The 27,895-nt window shown below is 42.0% G+C and overlaps 1 protein-coding gene across 9 annotated transcripts in view; it reads left to right on the top strand.

Annotated features, from left to right (window-relative positions):
• The window catches only part of adarb1b (adenosine deaminase RNA specific B1b), a 137,107-nt gene that overhangs the window by 59,474 nt on the left and 49,738 nt on the right, over window positions 1-27,895 (top strand). For 4 of the 9 annotated variants that reach the window (XR_014869771.1, XM_085135212.1, XM_085135209.1 and 1 more), the window contains one exon: window positions 23,041-24,208. Coding sequence is in view for 4 of the 9 variants with exons in the window: in XM_085135212.1 (XP_084991338.1) it covers window positions 24,109-24,208 (100 nt within the window). In the remaining 5 variants the exon portion in view is untranslated. Of the gene's footprint in view, window positions 1-16,978; window positions 18,121-23,040; window positions 24,209-27,895 lie in introns of those variants that run through there. The other 5 variants (XM_085135216.1, XM_085135213.1, XM_085135214.1 and 2 more) reach the window with 3 other exon arrangements.

Genomic DNA, 27,895 nt, shown 5'->3' with positions numbered 1-27,895 from the left:
AACTTTGAAAAGAGTGAATGTCAAAGTTGTAACACCTTGAAATGGGGCGTATTTTTGTTCCGATAAAAACAAATGCAGTCGAGTCAGCTCAAATACTGGATAATCACAAACTGCATGCTTTGATTAAAAACAAGCACGTGTATAAATTACAGGTCAAAAGGTGCTTCAGATACGGTAACTTGCAAAGATTCATTTGGTGCGTGTGTGTGTGTGAGCTTGTATTCATATCTTTGTGGGGACACAAATTTGAAGTGGGGCCCAACAGCCCTTATGGGGACCAAAATCCTGGTTCACACAAGTTTGAAGGCATTTTTGAGACTCAAAATGTTGTTTTAGTGACAGAGTTACAGTTGGGTTATGGTTAGGTTTAGGGTCACGGTCACGGTTAGGCATTCATTTTCATGGTTAGGGTTTGGGTAAAGGGATAGGGAACGCGTTGTGTCAATTAGACGTCCCCACAAGATATGAATACCCAACATGTGTGTGTGTGTTTCATTATCCCCATTGAGTGAATAACATTTGTGATCTGTAGTGATGTTGTTTTCTCCCTGCGGCACTCGGCTCTTTCAACATGACTGCGTCATGGCGAGTTGGCTGTCACATTTTTCTGGAATGATCTCCATTATATAAGAACTGAAATAAGAGGAATAGCTATGCCAATCTGACATACTGCTAAACACACGTGGAGTTGCTGTCGCACACACTCACGTTTTCAAATGCTCCAGTTGGTCGCCTTACATTGCGGTCAGCACCATACTGGTGGACAAGTCGGTTACCAGTATGTCAAAAAATTATTATTTTACTTTGTTTTGAGATTAATGTTAATAGAAATATTTAAACTAGTTAGCTTAGCGGTCACAGTTTCTTTTATAATAAAATGGTTGCGCTATAATATTTCTTTTACAGAGCGTGGAGGTGATGTCACCCAGTGCTTGTGGCGTTCAAACATTTGTGTTTTGGCTGCCACGATGTAGTTGGGTTGTTTTCTCCCGAGCATGACACTCGACTTGACTTGTTTTGTAATCCTGGCTGTAAAATTAAAAAATCATTGTCATATTTTAGGAGCCGTCTGAATTTTCTCTGCAGCTATAGATGACGCCACCTTATATGGATGAAACCTGCAGCACTAATTTATCAGTGAATACCTGTTAGCTTGGGTGGCAGACTGTATTTATAAACGTGCTAATTAGTGCTAAGCAGCGCAGAAAGAAAATACAAGAAAACTGAAGCACAAACTTTGTAAAAGCGATTGTTTAAACACTGCACATCGCTGTGACGCCTGTCAGGACGAGTCTGAAGGTTTTCACGTTATTTTTTGTCATTTTGTCAAAAACCTCTATCTGCTCTGACTGAGGAAGCAGCAAAGCAGCGTTGGTTATGCAGGTGAAGCATGTAGATCGCTAACCAGAAGCTCCATGTCCAGTTCGTGTGTTTGTGTTACCATTTCAGGGGGGCTCATCAGAAATTAAATGTGCTGTACTGCAAAGGCTGTAACAACATCCTTTCACTGCACTGACTGGTTTAACTATTCCTGTGAGGACACTGGTTCCTCAGATGCAGGAAGTTTGTTTTGTGTTCGTTCATGTAGTCAGCAACAGAACGTTTGGCCTGCTTTGCTAGTAGATATTTTAGAGTTTGGTGAAGCAGCTTTAGTAACGGTGGGCTGTGATCTGATGTCTGCATCTGGATTTAGTTGAGGCAGCTGGTTCCACTGGTGCGTCAATCTGTTACATAGTGATGCAGATACACAACAAAGGAAACCTCAGCAACCAACACGTTTTCTGTGATTAAGAATAACTGTGTTTGGCACCGATGTCGCCTTCGTACCTTTACAAAGGCGACATCAACGCTGTACGGCGCTGACCGTGAGGGAAAAACCTAAAAAGCGTCTTTGAAGATTTCATCAGAGCTGAATGGCATTTATCACTTTGACTGGAGAACACAGCGCTTCTTTTGACATTGCAACCTTGCTTGTGTAACGCATCAAGCTGTTCAGCCATTCTGCCATAGCAAGGTTTCTTCAAGCCTGTGAAGTTTGCTGATAAAATTAGCACAGCAAATTAGCAATGATGAGTCACTCATTATCATCCTGGTGTATGTTGGCAGGAGGTGGGTTGTTGTGGGCTGCTACGCCTGTGCAGGTCTTCTATTTACAGGAAAGCAAATGCTCCAAACAAATATAATATATGTGGGAAAAAATCAATTTGTTTTCATGATAAGCAGAAGGTTTGCGGTCATAATTATTTTCACAGCTTTCAACATCTAGATTTGCTGCCTACAGCTGACTAAAGCCCGTTGCGCTGTTCTGGTTTGCCCGTGGTGTTTTGCCGAGAGAGGAGTGTCATTCTGGAGGTGGTGTTCCATGAAAGTTTTGGCAGGATTTCAAACAAGAGCGCTACTCGAAGTAAGCTCCCTGAAATGGAGATAAATGCAGTAGAATAGCTATTTAGTTACTCAGAGCAGCTCTGCTTATTTCGGGGGTTTATCTTTAATTGAAACTACCTCCTGCAGTTTGTTTGTGACACTCTGCACTTGGAGTGCTGCACATTAGGGAAACAATTCAGGGGTTTTAAGAGAGCTGACACCGTTTTACCTGGAATCCAGCAGGTTTTAAAAGACAGCTTAAAATATGCCTGGTAATGTTGTTGAACGAGAATGTTATTAATGCGAATCTCTGACGAAAATAAGGCATTGCAGAACATTTTACTCCCTCGCTTCCTTTCTCAGCGACGTGTTTGCCCATTCGTCCATTTCCCTCGTTTTTCCTGCTTATATTCAGTAAAAACAGATGACCTCTGTAGCTCATTTTAAAACACTCAGATGTGCTCCTGATGTTGTGGTGTTGTCAAATGCCGGTCCATTTGTGCCCGCTCAGTCAATGTATGAAAAATTGATGCGATAGAAAGAAAAATGTCTGCCTCTTGAATGTTGCATGTCGTAAAATCACAGAAATTTGCTGGCATGTTTAAGTGCTCCTCTAAGCAGTCAGAGGACATTATGTATCGTTGGCTGATTTGACGGCGCTCCAGTGGTGGGAACGACTTCTCCTCCCTCCCCTAAACAATCTTCTGCTGGTGTGTTTTTTGCCTGCTACACTGGACTGAGCATCATTGCCGTAGTGCAGGGGTAGGCAGTCTCAGTCCACGAGGGTTGGTGTCCCTGCAGGTTTTAGATCTCACCTTGGGTCAACACACCTGAATCACACGATTAGTTCGTTACCAGGCCTCTGGAGAACTTCAGGACATGTTGAGGAGCTAATTTAGCCATTTAAATCAGCTGTGTTGGTCCGAGGACACATCTAAAACCTGCAGGGACACCGGCCCTCGTGGACTGAGCTTGCCCACCCCTGCCCTAGTGTCTCCTTGAGTGTAGGGGAATGGCTGGACAGCGGTTGAAGTCACTTTAAACAGACCTGAGCGGCAGTATCACGGCCCGGGAACACCGGCGTCAGCGCTGGGTGCTATCAGAGGCCCAGGGTGAGCTCTAACAGGACCTAAAATAACCAAAAACAGCCCATGACCTCATTGTCTGTTCATGTCAAAAATGTTGCTGCCAATTGTTTGTGTCTGTTTGCCTCCGCTTGCTTCAGTCGCCGCCAACCTTTTAGATGCCGGTTTGTCCCATTACGTCACTTCCTTTCAGCTCTGTTACATCCTGCTTTCTCTCATTCTGTTATAATAACAAGCATCAACCGTACAGCTTCTTTCTCCGGTGCGTGATGAATGCACGCCTGATCTGGGGGCATTTATGCAACAAACCGCACCTTATTCAGGTTTACTTGTTTTCCTGCCTCTATAGTTGTGTCATCATCGCAGTGTGGCTGTAACCAAGTTCATGTTAGGAAACTAGTTATATAAACTCTGCCCGGGGCCTTTTACCACACCAGCGCCAGCCTGTTACAGGCCCTACACAGTACACGGAGTGCAACCTCTGCATCGGTTTTCATTCAGAATTTGGGATTAAGAGTGAAAGTAAAAAGCACGAAGACAAAAGAAAGCGTGCGAAACAAGGCTTTCTTTTTTGGCCTCAGTAAAGTTGAATCTCTGCAGCCCACTGAATGTGACCTGGAAGGTCAGGGCTAGCTAAAAACGAACCGCACACGTGTGAGTGCGGGTGTATCGGTTGAAAAGGAACACTGTGTCATTGAAGTCCACTCAAGTTCAATGATGGCAAATCTACCCATAATGCTTTGTAATACACCAGAGAGAGAGTCTCTCTGGGCTGCAAATTACCTCTCACATCTGCTGCTGCTCTGTTCCACGAGTAGCCCGAAATAACACACACACACACACACACACGCATGCGCGCGCGCGCACACAAACACGCACATGAGCACCAAATTCCAAGAGAGCGGCGATTTGAATTGATTATGCTGTCATAAGTGATGTGATGATGTGCTTAAACAGAGGTGATTGAGGAAGTTGCTTTAATTGATTGTTCTGTCAATCCGGTGAATATGGCTCGCATGCAAATTCTTATGTAGAATTATTGCAGATTGTGGGCACAGCGAAGACAGACAGATTGTTTCATGAATACTCAGTATCGTCTTCCTGTTCAGGAGCATCTATTGTAGCAACTTGATGCCTTCTTTCAAACGAGTCAGGCTAATGCCGCGGTCGGCGCAGGGCAGCGGCTCAAATGTCAACAACGCGGAGGTGAAATATCGAAATATCGAAATATCGTGACACGCCAGACCAGATCTGCAAAGCAGACCAGAGAGGAGACGGAAAACAAAAAGTGAGCCGAGGTGAGTCCAGGAGACGTTTTCCTCTGAAGTTCTAATTTGTTGTTTTCCTGCCGGCAGTGAAGCATCCAAGCCTGACAGGAGAATTTGAAGCAAATGGGGCGGATCTCCAGAGCCACACTGCAGACGGGGAAATTTCTCCATTGCAAATTTAATGTTTTCGAGGCGGATATTTGGAGACGGTTTCAATGGGAGTTGTGGGAGTTTTTGCAAGCGGTGTTACCACTGGTGGATATTAAGAGGAGATAAATTGTTAATCGTGTCTAGTAACCAAAGCGGTCACAAGACGAGATAAGGGATCAGCTGTTACTCAGTAGCTGATAGTAATAGTTAATGCATGGATCACATTCATAATGATTTATTCATGAAATAGTAAAGAACTCACCAAGCTGCAGTATCTGGATGCAGCAGTGTTTATTTTTATCTTTCAGCCATACAGAACCAAACACAACAGTAATATTTAAGAGACCTTCTCTAGTTTCCCACAGAGCAAAGGTTTTATGAGAAAATGAATATTTTCTTTTACACGTCACATAGCACGATGACCGCAAGGTGACATATAAAGATGTAAATATTGCAGGTAAATCAAAAGAAATGAATTGAACACATTTCTCAAGACTAGAAAACAAAATTATTAGTGAAACATGAGACTGCATAAAGTTTGTTTATTTATAATTATTCATAGGTGTTTGTGTCTGTTCTTGATACACTTATTCAAAAAAATTCAGAGTGGTAGATATTATTTTAGGATGTTATTGTTGTTAGAAAAAGATTGTAGCCCATAGATAGGATGCTTTTATAAGGTGGATGAATGCTAAAAACGGGTCGTTTTAGCCCATTGCTAGGTGGTTTCTAGGCAACAGGGTAACGTCATAACATCTGATGTGGGTCAGAACCTCTAGCGGCTGAAGATGTATGTATGTGCCAAGTTTGGTTGCTCAACTCCTGACGGTGTAGAAGGAGTTTGCAGTCAAAGAAACAAACACACAGATTTCTAATGTTATAGGGGCTGATTTTTGTTTCAATATAAAAACAATTTTTTTAGGTCTTCAGCCTGAGTTTATTGTAATAAATGATTTAGGTCCTAATTTGAAGTCTTCTTTTGGTACCTGTTCAGTCAGTTGCAGCTTTCAGGTTCCATTTCATTCATATTTCAACGAAGAAAATGCACTCGAGGTATAGATGCCAGTGAACTGCTTTTCGCTGGCTTGACCTTTCTCTCTCTGCATCCATAAAACACTACATTTTACATTTGCATTTGCTTCTAGCACCATTTTCTCTCTGCCTCCTTGTCTCCTCTCTCACTATCACGGTCTCTGCTTTACCTTCGGTGACCAAATGAGCAAATGACATTGAAACCATGCTTGGTCAGCATTTTGGCATCCCATTAAGTCATTAGTCCTTCAGCCCACTGTAGAGCTGTCCACCAAAACATATGAGAAGGACTTACACCTGAGGCTGTTTCTTTTTGAAGCTTCAGAAGCGTAGCATGCTTAATAAAATGCCAAAATGACTATAAATGCTTATCCCTGTTGCCTGTATCAACAAGGTTAAAAATAAAGAAAATCAATTACAAAGCTATGTGGATTATAAAACTCCTTTTTACCAGCAGTTTTCTATCTTGTGTGTGTGTTTAAAGAGTACCCATTAGCGATGCAGCACTGACTGGAGTCTTTTGGTCCTTCCATCAGAGGGATGTTGGCTGGCAAACTAAAATAGTAACCCTTATGTAACCGTGGCCTTTACCCGGTGAAAGGAGATGTCAGCGGCAGTTCTGCAGCATAATGGCTTTATAACTTTCTCAGAGTGCAACTACTAAGCAAAAACAAAAAAGGCATTATAATGAGAGAAAAAAATAGCTGTTTTGTACTTACAGATATTTGCATGTCTGTCCTGCAGAAGTGCAGAAACTGTGCTACATTTTATTCAAAGAACAGATTTTAATTTGAAATATTTTGGATTGTTTGATGAAAGAATGGCACTGTGTAGACACAGCATGCTTGACTGCCTTTAACCTCTGAAAGAAACTGCATTCTCTTAGGATTTTGCAGATTGCTTTTAAAAAAAGAAATCTCAATTTTTGGAATTACCATGGCTACTGGCAACCACACAGCCTCTGCTGGGGCCTCAGCATTCGCCCATTTAGGACCTTACAGCACTAGAAGTGTGCACTGACGCCTTGTTTGAACTGTCATTCATCAGGCTGACAGTGGAAGACTTTCATAAAGGGAAAAAAACAATGAGTGGAAACCAAGGAAGTCGGGGTTGGGGGCTGAGGGCACGCCTGATAGAGGGACATCTGCTGTGCCTCACTTGCCCTCTGTGGTTTCTGGCCTGTCATATTGACCAACAGCAACGCTACAGGGGACTTCTTTACATTCACAGTAGTGCTGTTGCTTTTCTGCTCTTCTGTGACTAATTGTTGATTTTTTTCTTACACAGAAAGGTAAAGTTAATGCATTCCTCTATTTTGTAATTTTGTTTCTTTGTTCTGCTTCAGAGATGCACGAAGTAGTCGGAGACTCAACAGAACCGACCGAGAAGCATGTCGGAAATTGCAATTCAGGGAGGAAAACTTCTTCTTTTTTCTTCGAGTTGACCACCCAGCTCACACTGTCTTGTTAGATTTGCTTCACTCGATTTATTCCTCTGACTATAAAATGCTCGTGTGCAGTTCCTTACCCTTTCTAGGAAAAACTGCAACCAGTCAGAGCATCTATGCAGAAAAATAAACCCTTATGCAATCTCCATCCCTGTGTACCAATATTTCCGTGAGGTAACTTGACAAAGATTAATCTGTGATTGTGAAATCCGAGTGTCCATTCAATAAAGTTTACAGATAAACACGTATCCCGTTGCAGGATGAAGCCTCTGAAGGAAGCTTTTAACTTGTTTCCTGTGGAAACTCAGTGTTATTGTTGCATCTTAAGTGTGTGCCGTCCTCCAGGAAAAAGGTCTCACCGATCAAGACTGCCCACTGACAGTTTTCATTTCACCAGGTGAAAACCCTAACCTACTTTACTACATACACAGATTTTATAATGTCATTCTGTGCAATGTAAGACTCACACACACACACACACACACACACACAAACACAACATGCCGTGGCCTACTTTTTGAGCACCTCTGTTGTAATCCTATCCGCGACCATTGAATAGAAGCGGTGTGGGAAAGCCTTAACTACCATTGTACAGCAGGAGGGCTGAAAGAAAAGGAGGTTGGAGAGGCTCTGCGGGATGGATTTAGTCGCCATCTTGGAAGTGGTTAATTAGCTTGTACTCCGCATTCCTATCCAGTGAGATTAAGCTGTGTCAGCGTATCATGCAAGTGTAGGCAAACATACACAAACAAGCATTTACGCATTCCTCGATAATTACAGTCAGACCGATTCTCAAGCATTTTGTCCTGAAGTGGGCTCGCACGGACGTGAAGGTCTGCCTCTCACTTCTTCAGTTCCAGAGATGGTAATGAGGGATCAGGTGGCAGCGCTGGATACTTGCTCTGAGTGGTGGCAATGCAGATGTTACCTGGTGGCTCTGCACTTCCCTCTGTGTGTGTGTGTGTGTGTGTTTGAGATTGTGAACCAGCTGTGATGGCCAGCTGCCCATTTCGCCAAGGCCTTGGCAACTCCCCAGATGGCTGACCCAGATAGACAGTCCAAGAGAGGAGAAGAACACACACACAGGCGCTCTCTATGATACACGAACACACACTCATTTGTGCACCTGCGTAGGAGCCCATCGCACAGAGATGTGTGCGCAGTCCCACCAGAGCAGGCGATGAAGGATAGTTGGGAGGTTTTATGGCTTATTTTTGGGGCTGTTCTCAAACTTTCCTGATGCAGCAATGTTTCCCCGCGTCTTAAAAAGTTCCTCAGCGAGGCAGTAGCTTGTAGTTTAGCGAGTTCAAATCTTGCAACAGTTTGCACGTCGGATAAAAATAAGAGAGTAACTGTCAGCAAATATTTTTCTTCATTTCCCACGATGGCATCCAGTGCATACGCAAAAGGAGAGCAAAAATCCTGCATCAATAAAAAGCAGCATGTTTAGGAAGAAAAAGAACTGAATCCTGGAAAGCTCGGAGTATTAAGCTGAGTCAATCACAGAGTCATTTATCAGTATTAATAAGTCAGATGTTTGACTGATTGTGTGTCAGTTTGTTTGAGCCCTAAAAATAACAACTTTCCCACATGACTGCTCTCTTTTGCTTGTACAAGTAGTGATTGTTGTTCCTGTTCTATAGTTCACTGGCTGGAGGTCATTTTCTTTCTGTAACCGTATTGGCACCCTGAAGCTAAACTAGCTTTAATCGCCTACATTTATCAAAACTTCAAAGCTTTGTTTGACAGCGTTGTGTTTGTAACAAAACAGTTTCCCAAGTACTGCTCTTCAAAAGAATGAAGGCAACACTTCAACAACTTTTACTTTGAATTTTTTTGGGTGATTTTGTGTTCAGCCTTCATAATCTTGGCGATTCTGGATTCCTCTGCTGAGAACAACATGATGTAAAACTAGTCTTGAACCGTAATATTTCATTATTCAAGATGTGCTGTATGATTTAAGTGCTGCCCCTTTTGAGCAGTATATATTTTATAACTGCTTTTAGCATTTTGTTTCACCCCCTTGCTGCTAACAGTCGGTGCTGGTCTGTTTCCTTGAGCTGCTCTTTGGTGTCTTTCATCCTGTGATTAGAGAAACTTTGACTCCATCATAGGGCTGGGCGATATGACCCAAAATTCATATCTCGATATATTTTACCTGGACGGCGATATAAGATATATATCTCGATTTTTTTTTTTAAAGCCATAAAGTAAGAACAAAAAGAGAGTTCTTAGTCACACTGTGTCCCAGATGTCACACAGGCACTTTTATTAACATAGAGCATAGCTGTACATAAAATTTACTCAAAAATTAATTATGAGCATTTATTAAATAATAATGCTCCATAAATAAAAGAAAACTATGTTGTTTTTGTGCATAACAAAAAGCTCACAATTGTGCAGTCAAAATGTAAACTAAAAGACGCTGAGCATAGTAACAAAGACAGATTTCCCAGCTGCTCTGTTCCCAACTTCTACTGTGTGACTGACAGCATTGAGTTTGAAATCCTCGTCGTAACCACGTCTCTTAACAGGTGCCATTTATGGTCCTTACACAGTAGGGTAATATTACGTTGAAGCACAGTACGTATCACTCCGCGAGGCTCCTCGGTAGCCGTAATGCTCCGACAATCCATCAAGCGGTGCAGCACCGTAGCTTACCAAAGTTGTACTAAAACATTTTTGACAGATTGCTGAGCGCTGTGTACCACATAAAATCGCTTCGCGGCCATCAAGCACAACCAGAATTCATACATAAGGCGCGCTGTCAACTTTTGAGAAAATGAAAGGATTTTAGGCCGTACATGGCGTTAGCGTGGTTAGCTCGTTAGCCTGGTTAGCTCGTTAGCGTGGTTAGCTAGCTAACACGTTGACGCTGTCCAGCCCCACGCACGGGGCGATGCGCAGTAACTCGTTAACGGAGATTTGCCGTGTCCATCTTGTCGCTTCCTGCAGGTGAAGCGATGGGGGAGGAGGGGGGGTTGTGTTCAGTGAAGGAGGGGCGAGGCCGAGTAACGTTGTGTAAAGACAAAAGTGAATGAAAGAGAGGCAAACTTGCGGCTCCACAACTATAATTATAACGTAACATAGACTATATCGATATAAAGGATATTGTCACATCTTATATCTCGTATAAAAATATATCGATATTTTTTAAAAACTCGATATATTGCCCAGCTCTACTCCATCAGCTAAGTTACTTATCGCCATAAGATTCTGTGTATATATATTATTTTATACACAGTATTTTTTTTATTTTCCCGCACTACCACATATGTAATCTAATTCTTTATTTTAAAAAATATTGTCTTTATGGAGCCGAAGCTGGCGCTGTTGTTCAGTGCTGCTCGTTGATGTAACAAACCTTTAGTAAGACTTTAGTTTGAAGAGATTTTTTTGTGTGAATACTTGAAATGTTGTTACAAGTTTCCATCATTCTAGCCACGAAAACAAATCAAAGCTACTTTAACCACGAGGGGTGTAAGATCAGAAAATCACAAAGTACTAAATACTGCGAATAACAAAAGAGCCGTCAAGGCTTTTCATCTGTGTGCTGACTAAAAATTCCTTGAAAACTGTGGGTGACCGTGCCTGCGCACCTTGGCTTTTCTTTGTGTAATTGTAGGTGTTTTTCTGCAGGGATGTGTGTGTGCATGTGTGAGTGTGAGTGCAGTCATTATCCTCAATGTCACACTGCATTGCGGTGCAGTAAAAACCCTTTGAGTGAGTGAGTGTGTGTTATATAGTCGGCCCGAGAGCTTCAGTGCCGGCTGATGTGACGGTCTTACTGGAATTCAGATTAGGTTGACAATTACACATCCTTTTTTTCTGTGACCTCCAGTTTTTTTCCCTATAAGACAGGAAAGGGAAGTTCGTGTTGTCGACACGGCACGCAGCAGGGTAGAGAGATAAATAGGCTGAGAGAGCGAACTTGCTGGTCGTAGGAGAAAATGCTGATGGAGGAGGAGAAGGAGGACGATTCGAGTGAGGAAAAAAAATTCAGCGAAGAAAGAAAGCAGATGAGATGTTCTGTTGGAGATTGTGAGAAACAAACTTGTGTGTTTATGTGTGTGAGGGGGCAGAAAGTGTGCGTGGATTGTCTCCGGTGCACTGCTTATCGTCACATTAATTTACAGCTAAAGCATCCTTGAGCATCCGTTACAGGATCCACTGCTCATCGTCAGTAGTTTGAGCTACGCTGCCCAATAATTTGCGTTGACATCTCGTGACTAAAGTAGGCGTCAAGTTCACGCAGGGGTATCGCAGCTGTGGCTTCCACGACGCTGTGATCTGACCTATCTACAATATTCCCAAAACACAGTCATAAGCAGCTTACCTGCATCTGGAGCTCAAACACATAACTTGCTATTTGTGTGTGTGTGTGTTTCTGTTGCACTGTGCAAATCTTTGAGGACTTCCCTGAGATTGTTGTCATATTGTTGCCCGCAGCAGCTCAGCTGAGCCGGAGCTGACACGAGAAACGACATGACAACTGCGGAACGAAATCAAAATAGCTCGGCTTTATTGGTATTCGGTTGGGCACCTTGTTTAAGCCAAATCAGACTGGAGGAGCGTGGGCGTCGGAGGAGACGTGATGCATTTTGTCACAGGTTCTGATGTGTGTGTAATGACATCTGCCTCGGTGTATATTTGTTTTGAAATATATATATATAGTTTGCACCCTAGAAAATGGAGCACGGCACCTAATAAACAGTCATCTCAGCCTGCCCTTTGAAAGCCGCCTTCGTGGCTTGCAGTCTGCTGCCCTTCTCCCACTCTGGTTGCTTTTGCCCTTCAGGTATATATCTTGCCAGAAGGGCAAACACAGAGCTGCCCATTGTTCTCCCCGTTCTAACGTCGACCGCACACACAAACACACGCGTGCAACCGCTGCTCGAGCTCCAGACGAAAAGCCCAAAGCCACAAGCGGTGGAGCGGATGTGTCCCAGGCAAAGAGATTGGATGCCTGGGTAAGTAGTGGACCACACCCGGTAGTGGGAGCTGATGGTAGGCTTGGGAACTAGAGGAAACTCCCATAGGAAGAATAAAGTCATTCCTATTTACGGGCCTTCTTATTTAGAGAAGAACCAGACTCCCGTTTCACGAGCTGAGCAGTAAAATATAGGAGCTGATAAAATGATTCTTTTTTAATCAGGTGAGTAATTAGAGTTTTGGAAGCTGCTTGAAGTCAGAAGATTATTTTAGCTATCTGGTTTGTTTATAGAGAATTCATGAGCTGTTGTGTGGTACTTGGTAGATGCGTGTGTTCCTTTATGTGTATTCCCTCACATTAAGGTCTAATTTTAGCGAAGGCAGCCACCTTCTCATTTGGCTTCTCCTTCTCGCTCATCTCTGCTCGCATCTTGCCAGTATTTTTGTCTCTCACTAACAGCACGGTGTTTTCACTCAAGCTTGGTGATATCTAGCTGATGCTGGTGAGGTTTGCAGCGGCGTGTCGTGTTTTTACCTGAATTTGGATTTTTCCCATACAATACATGCAGTTTTTTTGTCACTCGCGCTGTTGGCGAAGGTGAAGAGGCCGTTTGGTTCCTCTGATGCACATGGAGCTACCAGCTGCTTTTTCATCTGCTTCAGTGGAGGCTCATCAGAAGGGCACAACAAACATGAAAGTTCAGGGAGTCCCCTGCAGACTTGACATCCATTTTCTTGGATCTGACAAGTCTTTCATCAAGTCGCTGTAAACATGTAGGCAGTTTTGTACAGTAACATGTCCGATATTGTAAATGTGCTGGATTTCGTGAAGCCTTGGGGTAGACACCCTATCGATGGTGGGATTTGATCCTCAAATGAATAAAATGTATGTTTATGTGAAACGTTTGTACAGTGTTGTGTTAAATCGCACAATTTAATACTGTTTAATTTATTTGGATTTGACTCTGTTGCTTGGACGTAGCTTCTGTTTCTCAAAAGTCAAGCCAGCATGGAAGAGCCTTAAACCTGCATTTGATCTTGAGAGCACCATATGTCGATCGCTGCGGTTGCAAAAAGGCCTCTGGTCTCTGACATGAACACTGTGAACATCTGCCTGATGAGTTTATGGGCTCGGTCACTCGTTTTGAGTCACATTGAATTAAAAAACGTAAACTTTATTTGTAAAAAACATTGGTTATCAAAGCGTAAGCCAATGAGCAAGCTGTCATCTGTTTTCTTTTTTACTTCAAGATAGTGACGTGAAAAACGCTCAAAGTTTCAGAAACCAGTGACGGACACTAGGGCTGCCACGATTAGTCGACTAGTCACGATTACGTCGACTATTAAAATCGTTGACGACTAATTTAATAGTCGACGCGTCATTTGACGCTTTGTAAGATCACAAAAGACGCAGGAATAAGTAGCAGGATTTAAGAGTGTAATAACGGACTGAAACAGAAGATGGCAGCACTGCATGTACAAGGATGCCAGCTGCCATTAAACCCCGAAGAAGAAGAAGCTCTGTCCCAGAATTCATAGCGCAGCCCAGCTCAGTTTCCAACAATGGTGGCAGCTAGTTAGTTTTAATATTACTCTTATTATTCTTTCTGGGTCACAAAATAAACGTTTAACATATTTTTAAGCGAGAATGTAGCTGTGTAAACCTCAAATATCTGCTCAGTTTATCAAGACACCACATATTTTCAAAAGCGCTCCGACGTTTTCGGAGACGTCTGTTACCCACTAGCTTGATAGCTAGCCAGGGGCTAGGCTAACTAGAGCCGTGAGAACACCGGACTCCCGGGAAATCGTTTTCAAACCCACCGATGTCTTTCGATACTCAGGTTAAACATGATATATAAGTCACTTAGACAACTTAAAATGTTATTGTTTGGCTTTTTTTTTATTTGTTCCTGAGTAAATCGGTTTGGCTGAGATTAAAGTTATAGTTTTTACACAGCTGAATAAACATCAAGCAGACAGCTGATTATCAGAAGTGTGAGATGCTCGAGAATATACTCCAGTGTCCCGTTATATTTTAGATAGCAAGGAGTTTATTAAGCTTCACCGAAACAATCTGCAGATTTCATTAAAATTTAATAAACTATCATCTTGTCTTTATTTTTAGTTAGCACATACCTTAAACACTTAAAGCTGTGAGCTAATGATAGTTATATAAGAGCAGATGCTGCTGGTGCAATAAGCTGTACGTTTTATGTCCAATGGATGATGATCTGATTAGTCGACTAATCGCAAAAATAATCAGTGACTAGTCCACTATCAAAATAATCGTTTGTGGCAGCCCTAACGGACACACAGGCTTTGGTCCAACCATAAATCATCTAATTTATGTGTTAAGGTTCTTATTTCCTTAAGAGGAACATAAGGAAATATGTGCAGTCTAACAGTGGCGGCACAGATGGGAATTTAAGTGTTTATGTTTAAATCAATATTTTAGCAGTGTTTATTCTTTATTAGCTGTGGATTATTATGGGCTGTTTTTCTGCTGTTGTTGTTATTTTTGTTTGTTTTTAATTGTTTGTTTTGCTGAGAACTGCGTTCAGGTTTAACAAGCAAAGAGCTGCCACCGTGACTGGGACTCCTAAATTAATTAACCACCCCTGGCCAGCATTCATCTTCTGGTTATTAAAATGTAGAGCGCAGGAGCGTTCCCCGTATTCACACGGTGGAAGAAGTGGTGGAAACAAAAGCCAACATCCTGCTATTGTTTTGGAAGGACAAAAAGCTGAATTCGGGGTGCATGTGCGGGTTCGTGCAGATTAAGTTCCTGTTCAGCATGAGATGTGGTGTTAATGACTCTGCAGGACTCCGGTGCGTTTTTGCAGTTATAAACTGTGGTAGAGATTACAGTAAGAACAGTAAAATGACAACAAAACACATGATGTGTTATATATTTCAAGTATACTTTATTTTTACCTAAATTGTATTTATATAGTGTCAAATTGTAAGGCCCTACAGTAATGCAGAGAAAACCCCAACAACCCTCTAGTGAGTACTTGGTGACAGTGGGAAGGAAAAACTCCCTTTTAACAGGAAGAAACCTCCAGCAGAACCAGACTCAGGGAGGGGCGGCCATCAGTCATGACCGGTTGGGGGTGAGGGGAGGAAGACCTGCTGTGGAAACAAGTCACAGTAAAAACTGTTATGATTACAGCAGCTGTACTGTAAGCTTTATTATGCTGCCAGTACTGTAGTTTTACATAGAACCTGGTCACAGTGTAGGAGTATCGAGTGTAAACTCAGTTATATGATCCATCACAGCCTTCTCATGCTAGCAGCTGTTTGATGGACTGCTCAGTCTCTGTGGTGGCCAAAATACATCACATTGTAATATTAATATGAATTCTAGTCTTTGAAATTGATCTTTTTTTCATGTAAAAAAGCTGATAAACAATAACAAGCCATGCTTGAAGACCCACGCTACCAAATATACACGTATAGCACTTCATCTTCTTGCATTGTGAATTCTGGCTGGGTGTTTACAGGCCAGACATGTGCTCTCCCGAGGCGTCTTCTGTTGAGCATCACAGAATCCTCCCCCTAGAACAGCGCTCACAACATGGATCTGAATACAGAGTAAAGGAACTCAGAGCTGTGCAACATTTTTGGAGTCACACTGATTTAAAAAAAAAAAAAAAAAAAAACTAAACTCACCAAAAAATGTTAAAAATGTTCCCACATAAGTTCACTGCATTTAGCATGTGGGCAGGCTGCTGGCTTCGTGTCTGTGCGACTTTTTTAAAGTGCTGGCAGTCGCCCTGCGCATGTGTCATTTGTGTTGTCTTAGTCAGCACCTTCTGCTCCAGCTTGTGCTTTAAGTTCTTCTTCTTCTTCTACGCACCGACACCTGGGACAGGTGCTGGTGTAAGAGAGGCGGCCTCATTGATTAAGAGATTTGAGTTTCCTTTATGTTCAAGCAGAAACCGTGAGGTGATTTTACACCCAGCATGCTCATCAAAGCAAAGATAAAAGAAAGAAAATCAATGATTCTCTCTGTACATGTTCCCTGTGTACATACAGCATCATAATAACATTCATGTCACAGTGCTGCCCTCTGCTGGGCAAATAAGAAAAGCAAAAACATTTCCAGGCTGTCATCGTGGAGAAAACTGCACATGGTGATCCAGCTTTTATCTCCCATGAATTTTTTACGGGCAGGCGCGCAATCAATCTCAATATGACACACACATTCAATTAAATGCATTAATTAAAATGTGTGAGTGTGTGTGCGTGCGAGTGTGTGTGTGTGTAGTAGCAGGAAAAGGTAGGTCAGCAGGAGGGGTAGCTGCTTAATGGCTTATCAGGACCCTGGCTAGACTGTGTGTGTGTGTGTGTGTGTGTGTGTGTGTGTGTGTGTGCGTGTGCGTGTGTGTTTGTGTGTGGCCAGCGGTTACTGAGCCATTGACCTAATTTTTGGCACGCACTCCTCATATCACACGCGGTCGACTGATTTTCTGTTTCTCTTTCATAAACCGTTTTTTCCTCCACGCTGAACCTCTCAGACTTAATTATTGTCTTAGAGTCTTAGAGTCTGAATGCTTTTTTACTTCTTTGCCATTTTTCTGATCGCCCCCATCAAGCCTATTGAACCGCCCGTGTTATCAGTGTTGGGGAGTAACGGAATACATGTACCGCCGTTACGTATTTAAAATACAAAATATGAGTAACTGTATTCCGTTACAGTTACCGTTTAAAAAGGTGGTATTTAGAATACAGTTACTTTGTTGAAATAAATGGATTACACGGCGGTACTTCCCTGTTTCATATTGTGGCGGGTCAGGCCTGTTTTGGTTTTGTTTGACAGCTACGTTCTGTTGTTCCAGGCGGCAGCGTTACGGTTGCCATGGTTACAGGGTGACGCTCTCTCTCTGCGTGTTCCCTGGGTGAGAGAGGCCTTTTTGTTGTTGTTGTGCTAAGCTAATAGGCAGAATGCTACAGGTATAGCTCTAAAGAATGTAGCCTCATAGGCAGTGTAGTCCGTGCTGCAGGGAGAATGGACTGCCATACCCGTTATGTGTCTGTGAGCGAGGGAGGGAGAAAAAGGAAAAGTACGAGCTGTCATCGAGCAGAAACGGGAGCTGGAAGCATGTAAATATAATAATAACCACTGCAGCCAAGAAGAGAGCCTGACGAGCCCAGCTGTAAGTAAGCTATTAAGACTCGACTGTACACCGTGTTCGTGTTTTCCTCCGAAACAATAAGTTCTGTTGGAGCAGCCTTTCAACGCCTCTCTCTGTCTCTCGCTAGCAAAGTTGACCCAGACAACAAAGTAAAGCTAGTTTTCGGCTACGAGCCCGACACAGAACCCACCGTATTAGCCAGAGGTCCCTTTACTACGGTTCGGAGCCGCGGACCTTCAGTAACAGTAATAAATCACAGCAATAGTACATTCACGTAGTTGTAAACAGCATGATAATATATTAAGTAATCCAAAGTATTCAGAATACGTTACTCTCATTGAGTAACGTAACGGAATACGTTACAGAATACATTTTGGGGCATGTATTCTGTAATCTGTAATGGAATACATTTTAAAAGTAACCTTCCCAACACTGCGTGTTATTCTCCATGCACCTTCTGCCCCGACTCTATTGATCAAAGGGCTCCAGTAAGAGGACGTCCTCTGAAACACCCCCCACCCCCACCTCGTCAGTCTACTACAAATCTCTCACACACCATCTCTCCTTCTCTCTCTCCTTCTTGCCAAAGCGTTCACAAGATGAGGTTCAGGGAGTGTTACTTTTAGGAGCGTGACTTCCTCACAAGGCAATGAAGCTGCGCTGCTCCTGCCTGGACATTTTTCATCTGACTTCACATTCAGGTATTCAAGCGCCGCAGAACACGCTTTAATCTCTGCGTTAGGTCTTCACTTGGTTCTCCACACTGACGTAAGATGACTGCTTCAGTGCAAAAAAATAAACACATTGGCAAACTTTAGGTTTTCAAACAGAGAGTGAAGAAAAAAACAAGCACAGCTTTTCTAGATAACTCATCAGCATCTGAGGGCCGCACTCGGAGGTTTGTGTTTTCTGTTTTTCTCCGGATGTTGATCAGTTGGGTAACTCATTGGTTTCCTTTTGCTTTGAACTAGCTTGTTAGCACGATGGCTTTTGGTTTGGTTCCAGGTTTTAATGAGGCATGCTGATGAATGCCAATGAGCGTACAGTGTAAATGTAGTGTGTTGACATACCATTTGACCGCTTTTTGAGATGTCCATCTTAGTGGGTGTTCAGTTATATTACACTGCACAGTGTAGATCTTTTTCAGCATCATTGTTGTGACTAATTATGGAATAATTAAATTAATAATAGCACAAGTTGGCTAGTTAGTAAAGCAGCTAGACTCATACTGAACTCTACATCCCTGGAACTGCCTCTTACGTTTAGATGAACAGTTTCAGAATGACTTGGGGAAAACACAAAACTTAAAAAAAGGTTCCCATTGAGTTTATTTTTAGGGCTTTGTGCTTTGTAGTGTTCTGTGAGTGCACGCATGAACCAACAGATGGGTTCACCACAGTAGCCTGGATTTTGTCCCTGTAAAACAGTTTAAGAGGTTGTTTTTGTCAATGATCGTGTTTCTCTGTCAAACCACGGCGAAGGCCACCAGGAGTTCGGCTGTTATTTGAGTTTGGAATGCCTTTAAATTCAACCGCAAAGTACTGGCTGCCTAACCACAGCCTCTTTCCCCTTGTCCATTCAGTATGTGCTGCAAATGCCAAGAAATAGAGAGAGAGAGCGGAGGTTGCAGTCTCTGCTGTGGAACAACATGTGCCTCTGCGGAGCGTGCATGCAGTCTCTTCTGGCCTTTCTGCAGCTCTTTGCACAGTCGCTGTAAACAGAAAACACTGAGGAAGCGGACTGACTGGTCTCCCGTTCAAAAAAACAAAGCAAACAGAAAACAGTCACGCAGCCGGGCCTGTCGTGGTGAAACTTGGCCAGCTGGAGTTATGCTTGGCTTGTACACAGAAGCATGAATGAAATTGCGTCTGGAGTATATTTACGTTCACCGTCTTTCTTGTGCAGGCCTCTTTGCCCCACATTTCTGCTTTGTTGTTTGTTAGCACTCATGTATCCATCCATTTATCCATCCATCCATCATCCATCCATCTACTCCTTTGTCCATCTATCCATCCATTCATCCATCCATCCATTCATCATCCATCCATCCATCTACTCCTTTATCCATCTATCCATTCATTCATCCATCCATTCATTCATTCATCCATCCATCCATCCATCCATCAATGCACTCATCTATTCATCCATCCACTCATTCATCCGTCATCCATCCATCTATGCATCCACTCATCGATTTATCCCCTCATCCATCCATCATCCATCCATCTACTCCTTTGTCCATCTATCCATCCATTCATCCATCCATCCATTCATCCATCCATCCATTCATTCATCATCCATCCATCCATCCATCCATCTACTCCTTTGTCCATCTATCCATTCATTCATTCATCCATCCATTCATTCATCCATCCATCCATTCATCCATCCATCCATTCATTCATCATCCATCCATCCATCCATCTACTCCTTTGTCCATCTATCCATTCATTCATTCATCCATCCATTCATCCATCCATCCATTCATCCATCCATCCATCCATCCATCAATGCACTCATCTATTCATCCATCCACTCATTCATCCGTCATCCATCCATCTATGCATCCACTCATCGATTTATCCCCTCATCCATGCATTCATTCATCCATCCATCCATCCATCCATCCATCAATGCACTCATCTATTCATCCATCCACTCATTCATCCGTCATCCATCCATCTATGCATCCACTCATCGATTTATCCCCTCATCCATCCTTTCATTCATCCATCTATCCATCCATCCATCCACTCATCCATCCATTCATTCATCCATCTATCTATCCATCTACTCATCCATCCATCCATATTATTAACCCTTTTTTTGTACCCGGGGTCATGGAGAGGCGAGCTGCCTTCCTGCTATGACACAGCAAACCACTGCTGCCCAAAAATGATAAATCAGTTTTAAGCTTTGAGCCGTGACACAAGAGTCTCACCTGCTGTAATCAGCCTCCCATGTTAAAAGAGCTTACTTTGGGATTACATTTTCATTTTATGTTTTATATGGGCAGGTTTCTCTTGTCTGCTCACCTTTTCTCTCTCCCTCTGGCCTCCTTTGCTTTATGTACTCACTCACTGGGTTTTCTCTGTATCGATTGTTTTTTCCATTCACCCTCCTTCACCTGTTATGTGTATATTTCTCTCCATTTTTTGTTTAGTCATTTTTAGTTTGGTGGACATTGATATACCAAAGCTAAAGCTTAATTACGATGTCTTTTTTTAATCCTCGTCTGTGATGACCCAGCACTCATAGAGCAGTGTAGGTCATGTAGCAGTGTTTCAGATGGAGCCTTTCAGTTGGCCTTTACTAGTAGCTGATGTTAGCCATTCACAGATATATTGGATATATTGGATAGAGTGATGTCAGAGATTTGCTGGGGTTTGTTTGTTTGTTTGTTTGTTTGTTTGTTTGTTTGTTTGTTTGAACAGAACAAAAAAACCTGAATTGTCTACAACGCTCTCAGAGCTTAGCCTCACACATCCAGTACCATTTGGACTCTAATATCACATTGTACCTCCCATCATTGCACATTACATATCGCAATATATCATTACATATATGACATTACATTTTTTCTTATAATTTTTGCCTTACCGTTATATACTTTATATTAAACTGGACTCTTCATTAAGTGCACCTTCCTTGTACTGGCTCAGGCCCCCTTTTGCAGTCAGAACTGGATTCATTCTCTGTGGCACAGATTCAAGAAGGTCCTGGTCACATTCCTCAGATTTTTTTCCACATCGTCATGACAGTATCACACAGCTGCTGCAGATTTGTTGGCTGCACATCCACGATGTGGCTCTCTCATGACACCACATATCAAAGGTGCTCTATTTGCCCAAGAGCTGGTGACTGTGGAGGACATTTGAATACAGTGAACTCCTGTCATGTTCAAGAAAACTCAAGGTTAAGATATAGAGGTGGGAATCACCAAACATCCCACGATACGATATTATCACAATACTTAACACACGATACGATATTATTGCAATTTTCTAAAATATTTTGCGATATTCAGATTCTGTACATAAAGGTAAACTTTATCAATATTCATTTTATCTAATATCAAAGTCTCACACTCAGTCTTTCTCTCATTTCAGTTTTATTGTTGACAAACTGAACGGTTTGTATTACAGTCTAGTCCAACTTAACTGAATCAACCATCTGGTACAATTATAGCTATTCTGAACTATGCAGTTTATGAAAACTATGCAGCCCATTCAGCAACTGAAGAATTTGAAAGTAAATTAAAACAAAATATAATTTTACATTAAATAAAAAAGTTTTAAACTTAATTAAAATAAAACATGTCTTAAATTAAAATAAGTAAACTGTCATGTTTATTGCTGCCAAAAACAAGTTAAACACATTTGGACAGTGAAGGAATGTCAGGATTCTTGCTCAGAAAAAGGATCAACATGCTCTGAAGTCAGAGCACAAAAACCTTTTTTGTAACAAAATATCGATTTCTGCTGTCCCTGTATCGATACATTATTAGCAAACAAAATATCACCATGCTACACAGTATCAATTTTTCCCCCACCTCTATTAAGAGATGCTGTTCTGCATACTTGTTGTAATGAGTGGTTATTTTAGCTACAGTTGACGTCTTATCTGCTTGAAACAGTCTGAAACATCTCCTCATCAGGACGTGTTGACCCTGTTTATGTCCTGAAAAGTTGCTGGTGTGTAATTGGCTGATTAGATATTTGCATTAATAAGCACTTGTACACATGCATACCAAAGAAAATAAAAGCTGTTAATAGAAAATATTAACATATTGAAAGGGTGAAAATGAGGTGATTGTTTATTAACGTTCCAGTTAATAAACAATCACACGAGGTAGTTATTAATTATTCAAAAAAACTGACAACAGCATCAAGAACACACATGCCGTTCCACATTTATCTGTAGGCATTAGCAGCCAATTTAATGGCTGACAGATTTAGCAGGTTGTCTGGAGCATTGGCGTGATCAGGCTTTATTGTGCTTGGCTTATTTATCCCTTTATAATAGTGAATGAATAATGGTAACAGGATCTGCCTTATCTGATTACCCACTCAGACGTTTCAATGTCAGTCTTTACATTTTTACATTGGCATGTGAGATCAGCGGGTTTAAGCTTTGTAGATTATTTGGTTTCACCAGTATGATTTTTCTCCTCCAGCCGTTTAAGAAACATATAAAAAAAAAAAACACGCAGCTGACCACTTACCGTTCCTGCAGTCTAAGATAAGTGATCTGTGTACCAATTACAGAGATCACATTTCCTTATAAGGGCGTCGTTTTTGCCAAATAAAATATCAGGAAGTCTTGAAACAGTCCAGCGACTGACAAAATTGTGTTTTTTAGCTAAATGAATGGGATCAGGCACCTAAGCCCATGTTCCATCCAAAGAGTGGCTCTAGGTAACCATCCAGGAATTCTTTGGAACAATGTGGGGAAAGATGAGCTGATGTGGAAACGGCTAATTTGAAAGAATGAGTCCAGCATGTGCATATTTCCTTGTTGTCTGCCACTAACTTGGTTGCACTGCGTCTCTAAAAGAGCTTTCGCAGACACTTCTTGGTCAGCGCTGTCGTTTAGTAAAGTATTCTCCGTCTCTCCTGCAGATTTTTCCGGTCACAGACTGCACGGCAGCCAGAGGTAAGTGTTTTTGCCGTTTCCCTTCCTTCCTTTCTTTGTCTGTCTCTATACTGAGTTTGTACCCAGTATAGAATTGTATTACATTTGTCAACAAAGCTAACATAACTTACTCCTATCATAAGTGTTGTTCGATTTTCTGTGGCTTAAAAAAGTGGTTTGGGCCCAGTGAAACTGCAATTACACGAGATGGCCACTAGAGGGAGGCAGAGTACTTCTTTCTAAGTTCGCACCCTCTCAAGTGGTGAGCTTGCTCGTTATTGGGGAATACAAAAAATATAAATCTTAAAGAAGGAGACAGGTGGGTATGATGACAAGTGACGGATGATTTTAATATTGCAGTTGTAACTTTTTTATATGAGCTTATTTTAATGTCATATGTTTGAGTGTGTGAGAGAAACGGGGGGGTGTACTGGAGATGCATTGAGCCGACACTCTTACTTTCACTGCAGAGGGACTATAGTTAAACATAGACTCTTATTACAGTCACACAGCACAGAAAGCTACGGTATGATGAACTGGTAAGCGGGTGGAGGAAGTCGGTGGATGACATTGGCGTCGCTTGTAGGATGTGTCAGTTACTTTGAGCTGGGATTACACAGGTAGAGAGTTTGCCTTTGGTCTGTGTGTTAATTTTTTATCAATATGAAAACATGAGTCTCTCTCCTCAGCTTGTCCCCTCCTCCTCCACTCCATCGCCTCCCCTCTCTGACTACTGATAGGGCAGACATGGAGTCAACAGAGGAGAGAAGCAGCGAGGAGGAAAGGGAGGGAGGGATGGAGAGAGAGAGAGGGGGAGTTTGGATATGAGGGAAGGACTAAAGTAGAAACAAAGAAACGCTGCAGGTGTGTGGAGTTGAGCGTTCTTCATGTCAGTAGCTTGAAAACAGCGGTGGTGTGAAGCGGACGAGGGCGAAGGTTGAAGGGCAGGTAGACCACGTGTGTGAGTTCAAGTTTAATTTGCTCCAGTTTTAACGAAGCGCTCAACCAGAGGTAGGCAGCTGTTTAGTGGAATTTCTAGTAGTGTGCACCAAGTCATGGCCCTGCTCACCAACGGCGCACAGAGTCTGGGCTCCTATTACTGCCTGATCCGACGCAGGTTCAAGAGGAGGCGCAAGAAACGCTCCGAACGCAAAGGTAACCCACAGAGTGGAAGTTCCCAGACTGAGACTGATGCTGAGCTGGCTTATGTAGATCAGCAGGAAGAGAAAAAGTATTCACTTGATGTAATAAATCATTTACTCTCACTTTCCTGTCAAATTTTAAATTAGTAACATCACCAGAGTGCTGTGGAATCCCTTCTTCTTTCTCGGTCGCAAACAGTCAGTGTGCAGAATGTAGTTTGTCTTTGTTTCTGTTTCCGTGCATGTGTGTTTAATTTAAGCTTAAACTGTTTCTTGAATTTTTAAAATCAAGCACGCCTTATTAACTCACGTGCTCCGACGAAACTCGATGCGTGATTAGATTTCAAATGTGTTTTTAGAGCAGTGACTGTTCCTCTTATTTTTGTGTTATGTCACAAACCAAACCTTTACATTTCTTTAAATATTTATGCACTATATGCTTGCACAAAGTGTTAGTCAGCATGGAAGAAATTTCACATGTATACCTGAACAGTAAAACCAATCCTGCTCAATTCAAATCCTTCTTTTTATTGTTTTCAGTGTTTACCTCTTTATGAACAGACAGGAGAGAGCAGCATTTATAGAGAGCAGCATTAGAAATCGGTCTTCTGTTGTTTTATAATGTGACTGTCCTCTTGTTTATTATTTATTCTTTTTTTTTCCTTTTTCTTAGAGTTATCTGAATCTGAAATTGGAGTTGTCCTCCCTGCGTAGTTCACCGAACATTTCTGAGGAATTATTTAAATGCATTTGAAGCAGATAGGCGGCTTCTTCCCTGCCCTGTATCTCATTCTCCCCCTCTCCCTCTCTCTGGGTGAGACAGGTCCGCGTCTCTGTGTAATTGAAGTCGAGTGACGGGAGCCCCGGAGGCTCCGAGGCTTTTCTCCCCTGAGTTTGCTGCTCTGCTCTGGGGATTAGCCTAACAGCAAAGGTAGTAATTACTTAGGTGGCCACAGCTCACTGGCAGTATTAGCCGTGTCTCAGCCACTTGCTTTGACACCCACCGCCCTTCGCACCCCCGCCCCGCTCCCCTCACCGAGTCAAGTCCATTCATCCAAAGTAAATCCACCACCGCTGATGCTGCATTTTTAGCCTCCGATTTGCACACTCGGGCCCCGCTCGCGCAGAGTGACTCCGTCCATCAGTATTACACGGGTCTGTTTCCCGCCTTTCGCTCTCCCTTATCACCACGGAAATGAAAGTGGCACTTTTTTACACCAGACTGAGGAAAGCGATGACTAAGCAGAACTTTGGGCCAGCGTTGCCCTGCTTGCTCTTAGTCAGCTCTAATGCCCTGAACTGGAAGCCTCCCGATAAGTTGCTTAGTTCTTGAGTTCCTCAGAGTGTCCCACGGGTTAGCGGCTAATGCTAGCCGAGATGAGCTTATAGGCTCACTGGCGACAATCATCTGACAGCGAGTCAAGCAAACCTCACTGCTCGGTTTCCCCGACGGCGAGGGCCGAATCGTCGGAGCACCTCCATGAAGTGGAGCGTCCGTTTTAAGTAGATCATTGTCTTCCACACGAATGAGTATGCACGTGTCTGTGACACTAACCCACACTGACACTCCAGCTCTGAAGGAAATATCACGTCTAAATCCCCAGTTTTGGTAAAAATGCATTTTTTTATTTGGAGAAAAAGTGTAACAGGAGACTGTAGTTAAACATTCATTTCAACAGCAAACACAGTTTAAAACGCGCCCCCACCACACCTACGTGCGCTGACTCCTCAGCTGTCATTATACAGTTCGTGTCTACTTCTTGTGCGGCGTTTTTTTTTACACCCTCAAACCTTTTCACGGCAGGCTTTTGGACTGATGGCGTTTGACCTTAACGCTGGCTCTGCGCCACTGTCAGTGTAAAGCATGTAAGTGTGACAGACGGCTGCAACTGTCGAATATAACCGAGCCAGTTTTGTTATTTATCTGCAACAAATGTAAAAAAATGAGGAGGTCTTATACAAGTCCTTTCAGTTTGTGACTGATACAGTTTGCAGAGTGAGTGTAGGGATTTACATGAGCTCTCTGGACTCAGCCACATAATAAGATGGATAAACCTGTAATTTTCCCCCCACAAGTGCAACAAAGCTCATTGAAGACTGAAGTAAAGTGTTTATCGTGCAAAGTCTGCACACACTGAGAAAAGTCTTTTTAGTCTAAATGACAGAAAACCCCTTCATGGTTGTCTATTGTTGCTTCTTAATGATCCTCCTGTAGCTCGGTTTCAAACGTACGTTCTGCTTCTGTCGCTCTAAAGGTTCGACTTGCATTCAGCACACGGTGCTATCTCCGTTTTTTTCGTTGAGAAGAAAAGAAATTGAATTGAATTTGTGCTCTAATGATGCCCGGCGTCGTTTTCTACTGGAATTTTTAGACAGTATTGCATAAAACACAATAATATTACAATGTATAAGTACACATTTATTGTGTGACGTGAACGCTGCACTGGTGCATCTGCTGAAATATGTGCACTTGCATGTATGTAACGCAGTACCTAGTTGAGATTAAGCTCTAATAACTGCTTTGCTGTGGGGTCAGGAATAGTTTAGTCTGATTCTATAAACTGATTTAATGAAAAGCTTAAAATGATGTGCAGAAATTTGTGTTTTGAGATCTTTATCCTGCACAAACTGATAAAAACAGTAGATCAGCATCGCAGTATCACCACCTACTGTGACTTTAATAGAAACAGTTTTTTGACAACATCAACTAAGTGGGGAAGCTCTCTTTAAGCTAAAAAAACATAGACAGTCGGTGCTCAGTATGTTAGCAGGTGTTCTTTATCTTCAGTCATTTTATTCTTATTTTTTATTTTCAATAAATGTGTCGATGCTGTCAGGAAACTTTACAGGTGTGAAGCTGAGATCAAGTGAAGGCTCAGTTTGGATGTGTCAAGTTACTTGAAAAAAGTAATCAGTAATTAATTACTGATTACTTCCCCCAAAAAGTAATCCCGTTACTTTACTGATTACTTATTTTCAAAAGTAATTAATTACTTAGTTACTTAGTTACTTTTTAAAAACATGATTTACAACCTGAATAGGTGATAAAGCGATAGATCTTTCAGCCCAATTCTACTTTTTCTACATAATCCATCATACAAAATGTAATCAAATGGAAAAGTCTCTTTTTAAAACTTGTTTTGTTAGTTTTAATCTTTTAACTTTATGCATGAAGCAAAATTTTAATTATATGCACCATTCTCTGACTGGAAGAAATTAGTTTAACATTTAAACCTATTTTCTGCACATTCCAGCACATACATACATATATATATATATATATATATATATATATATATATATATATATATATAAAATTTATTTATTTATTTTTTTGTTTACACTCACTCTTTCAGATGCAAGTAAAACACAGCAGAAAATAAATAAAGTCAAAGACTAGCAGTCCTTTTGCTCTATTTTCACCTGTAAAGCAGGAGTGGGTGGGCGGAGGTTTACCCTGGTGCAGGTGTGCCGCGGTCAGTGGAAGGATACCGCAGTTTCTCTGTGAGTTTCCCATTACGTCGTAGCTACTCGGTGCTTGCTCGGAAGTTTAGGGGTTTTTTCGCTGTAAAAAGAAGTTTTCTTCCCACGCACAACGGACTCTAATGTTTTTGTCACTTTTTACGGAATCAAACTCAAAGTAAGGTCAGTACTTCCACGCTTTAAACGCTGCACGCTCATACTCTCTCCCGCACTCGAT

This window comes from Neolamprologus multifasciatus, chromosome 16 (assembly GCF_963576455.1).
Source record: "Neolamprologus multifasciatus chromosome 16, fNeoMul1.2, whole genome shotgun sequence".
Classification (NCBI taxonomy): Eukaryota; Metazoa; Chordata; class Actinopteri; order Cichliformes; family Cichlidae; genus Neolamprologus; species Neolamprologus multifasciatus.
The sequence above is the reverse complement of the archived record's forward strand: the minus strand, read 5'-3'. Positions and strand labels throughout refer to the sequence as shown.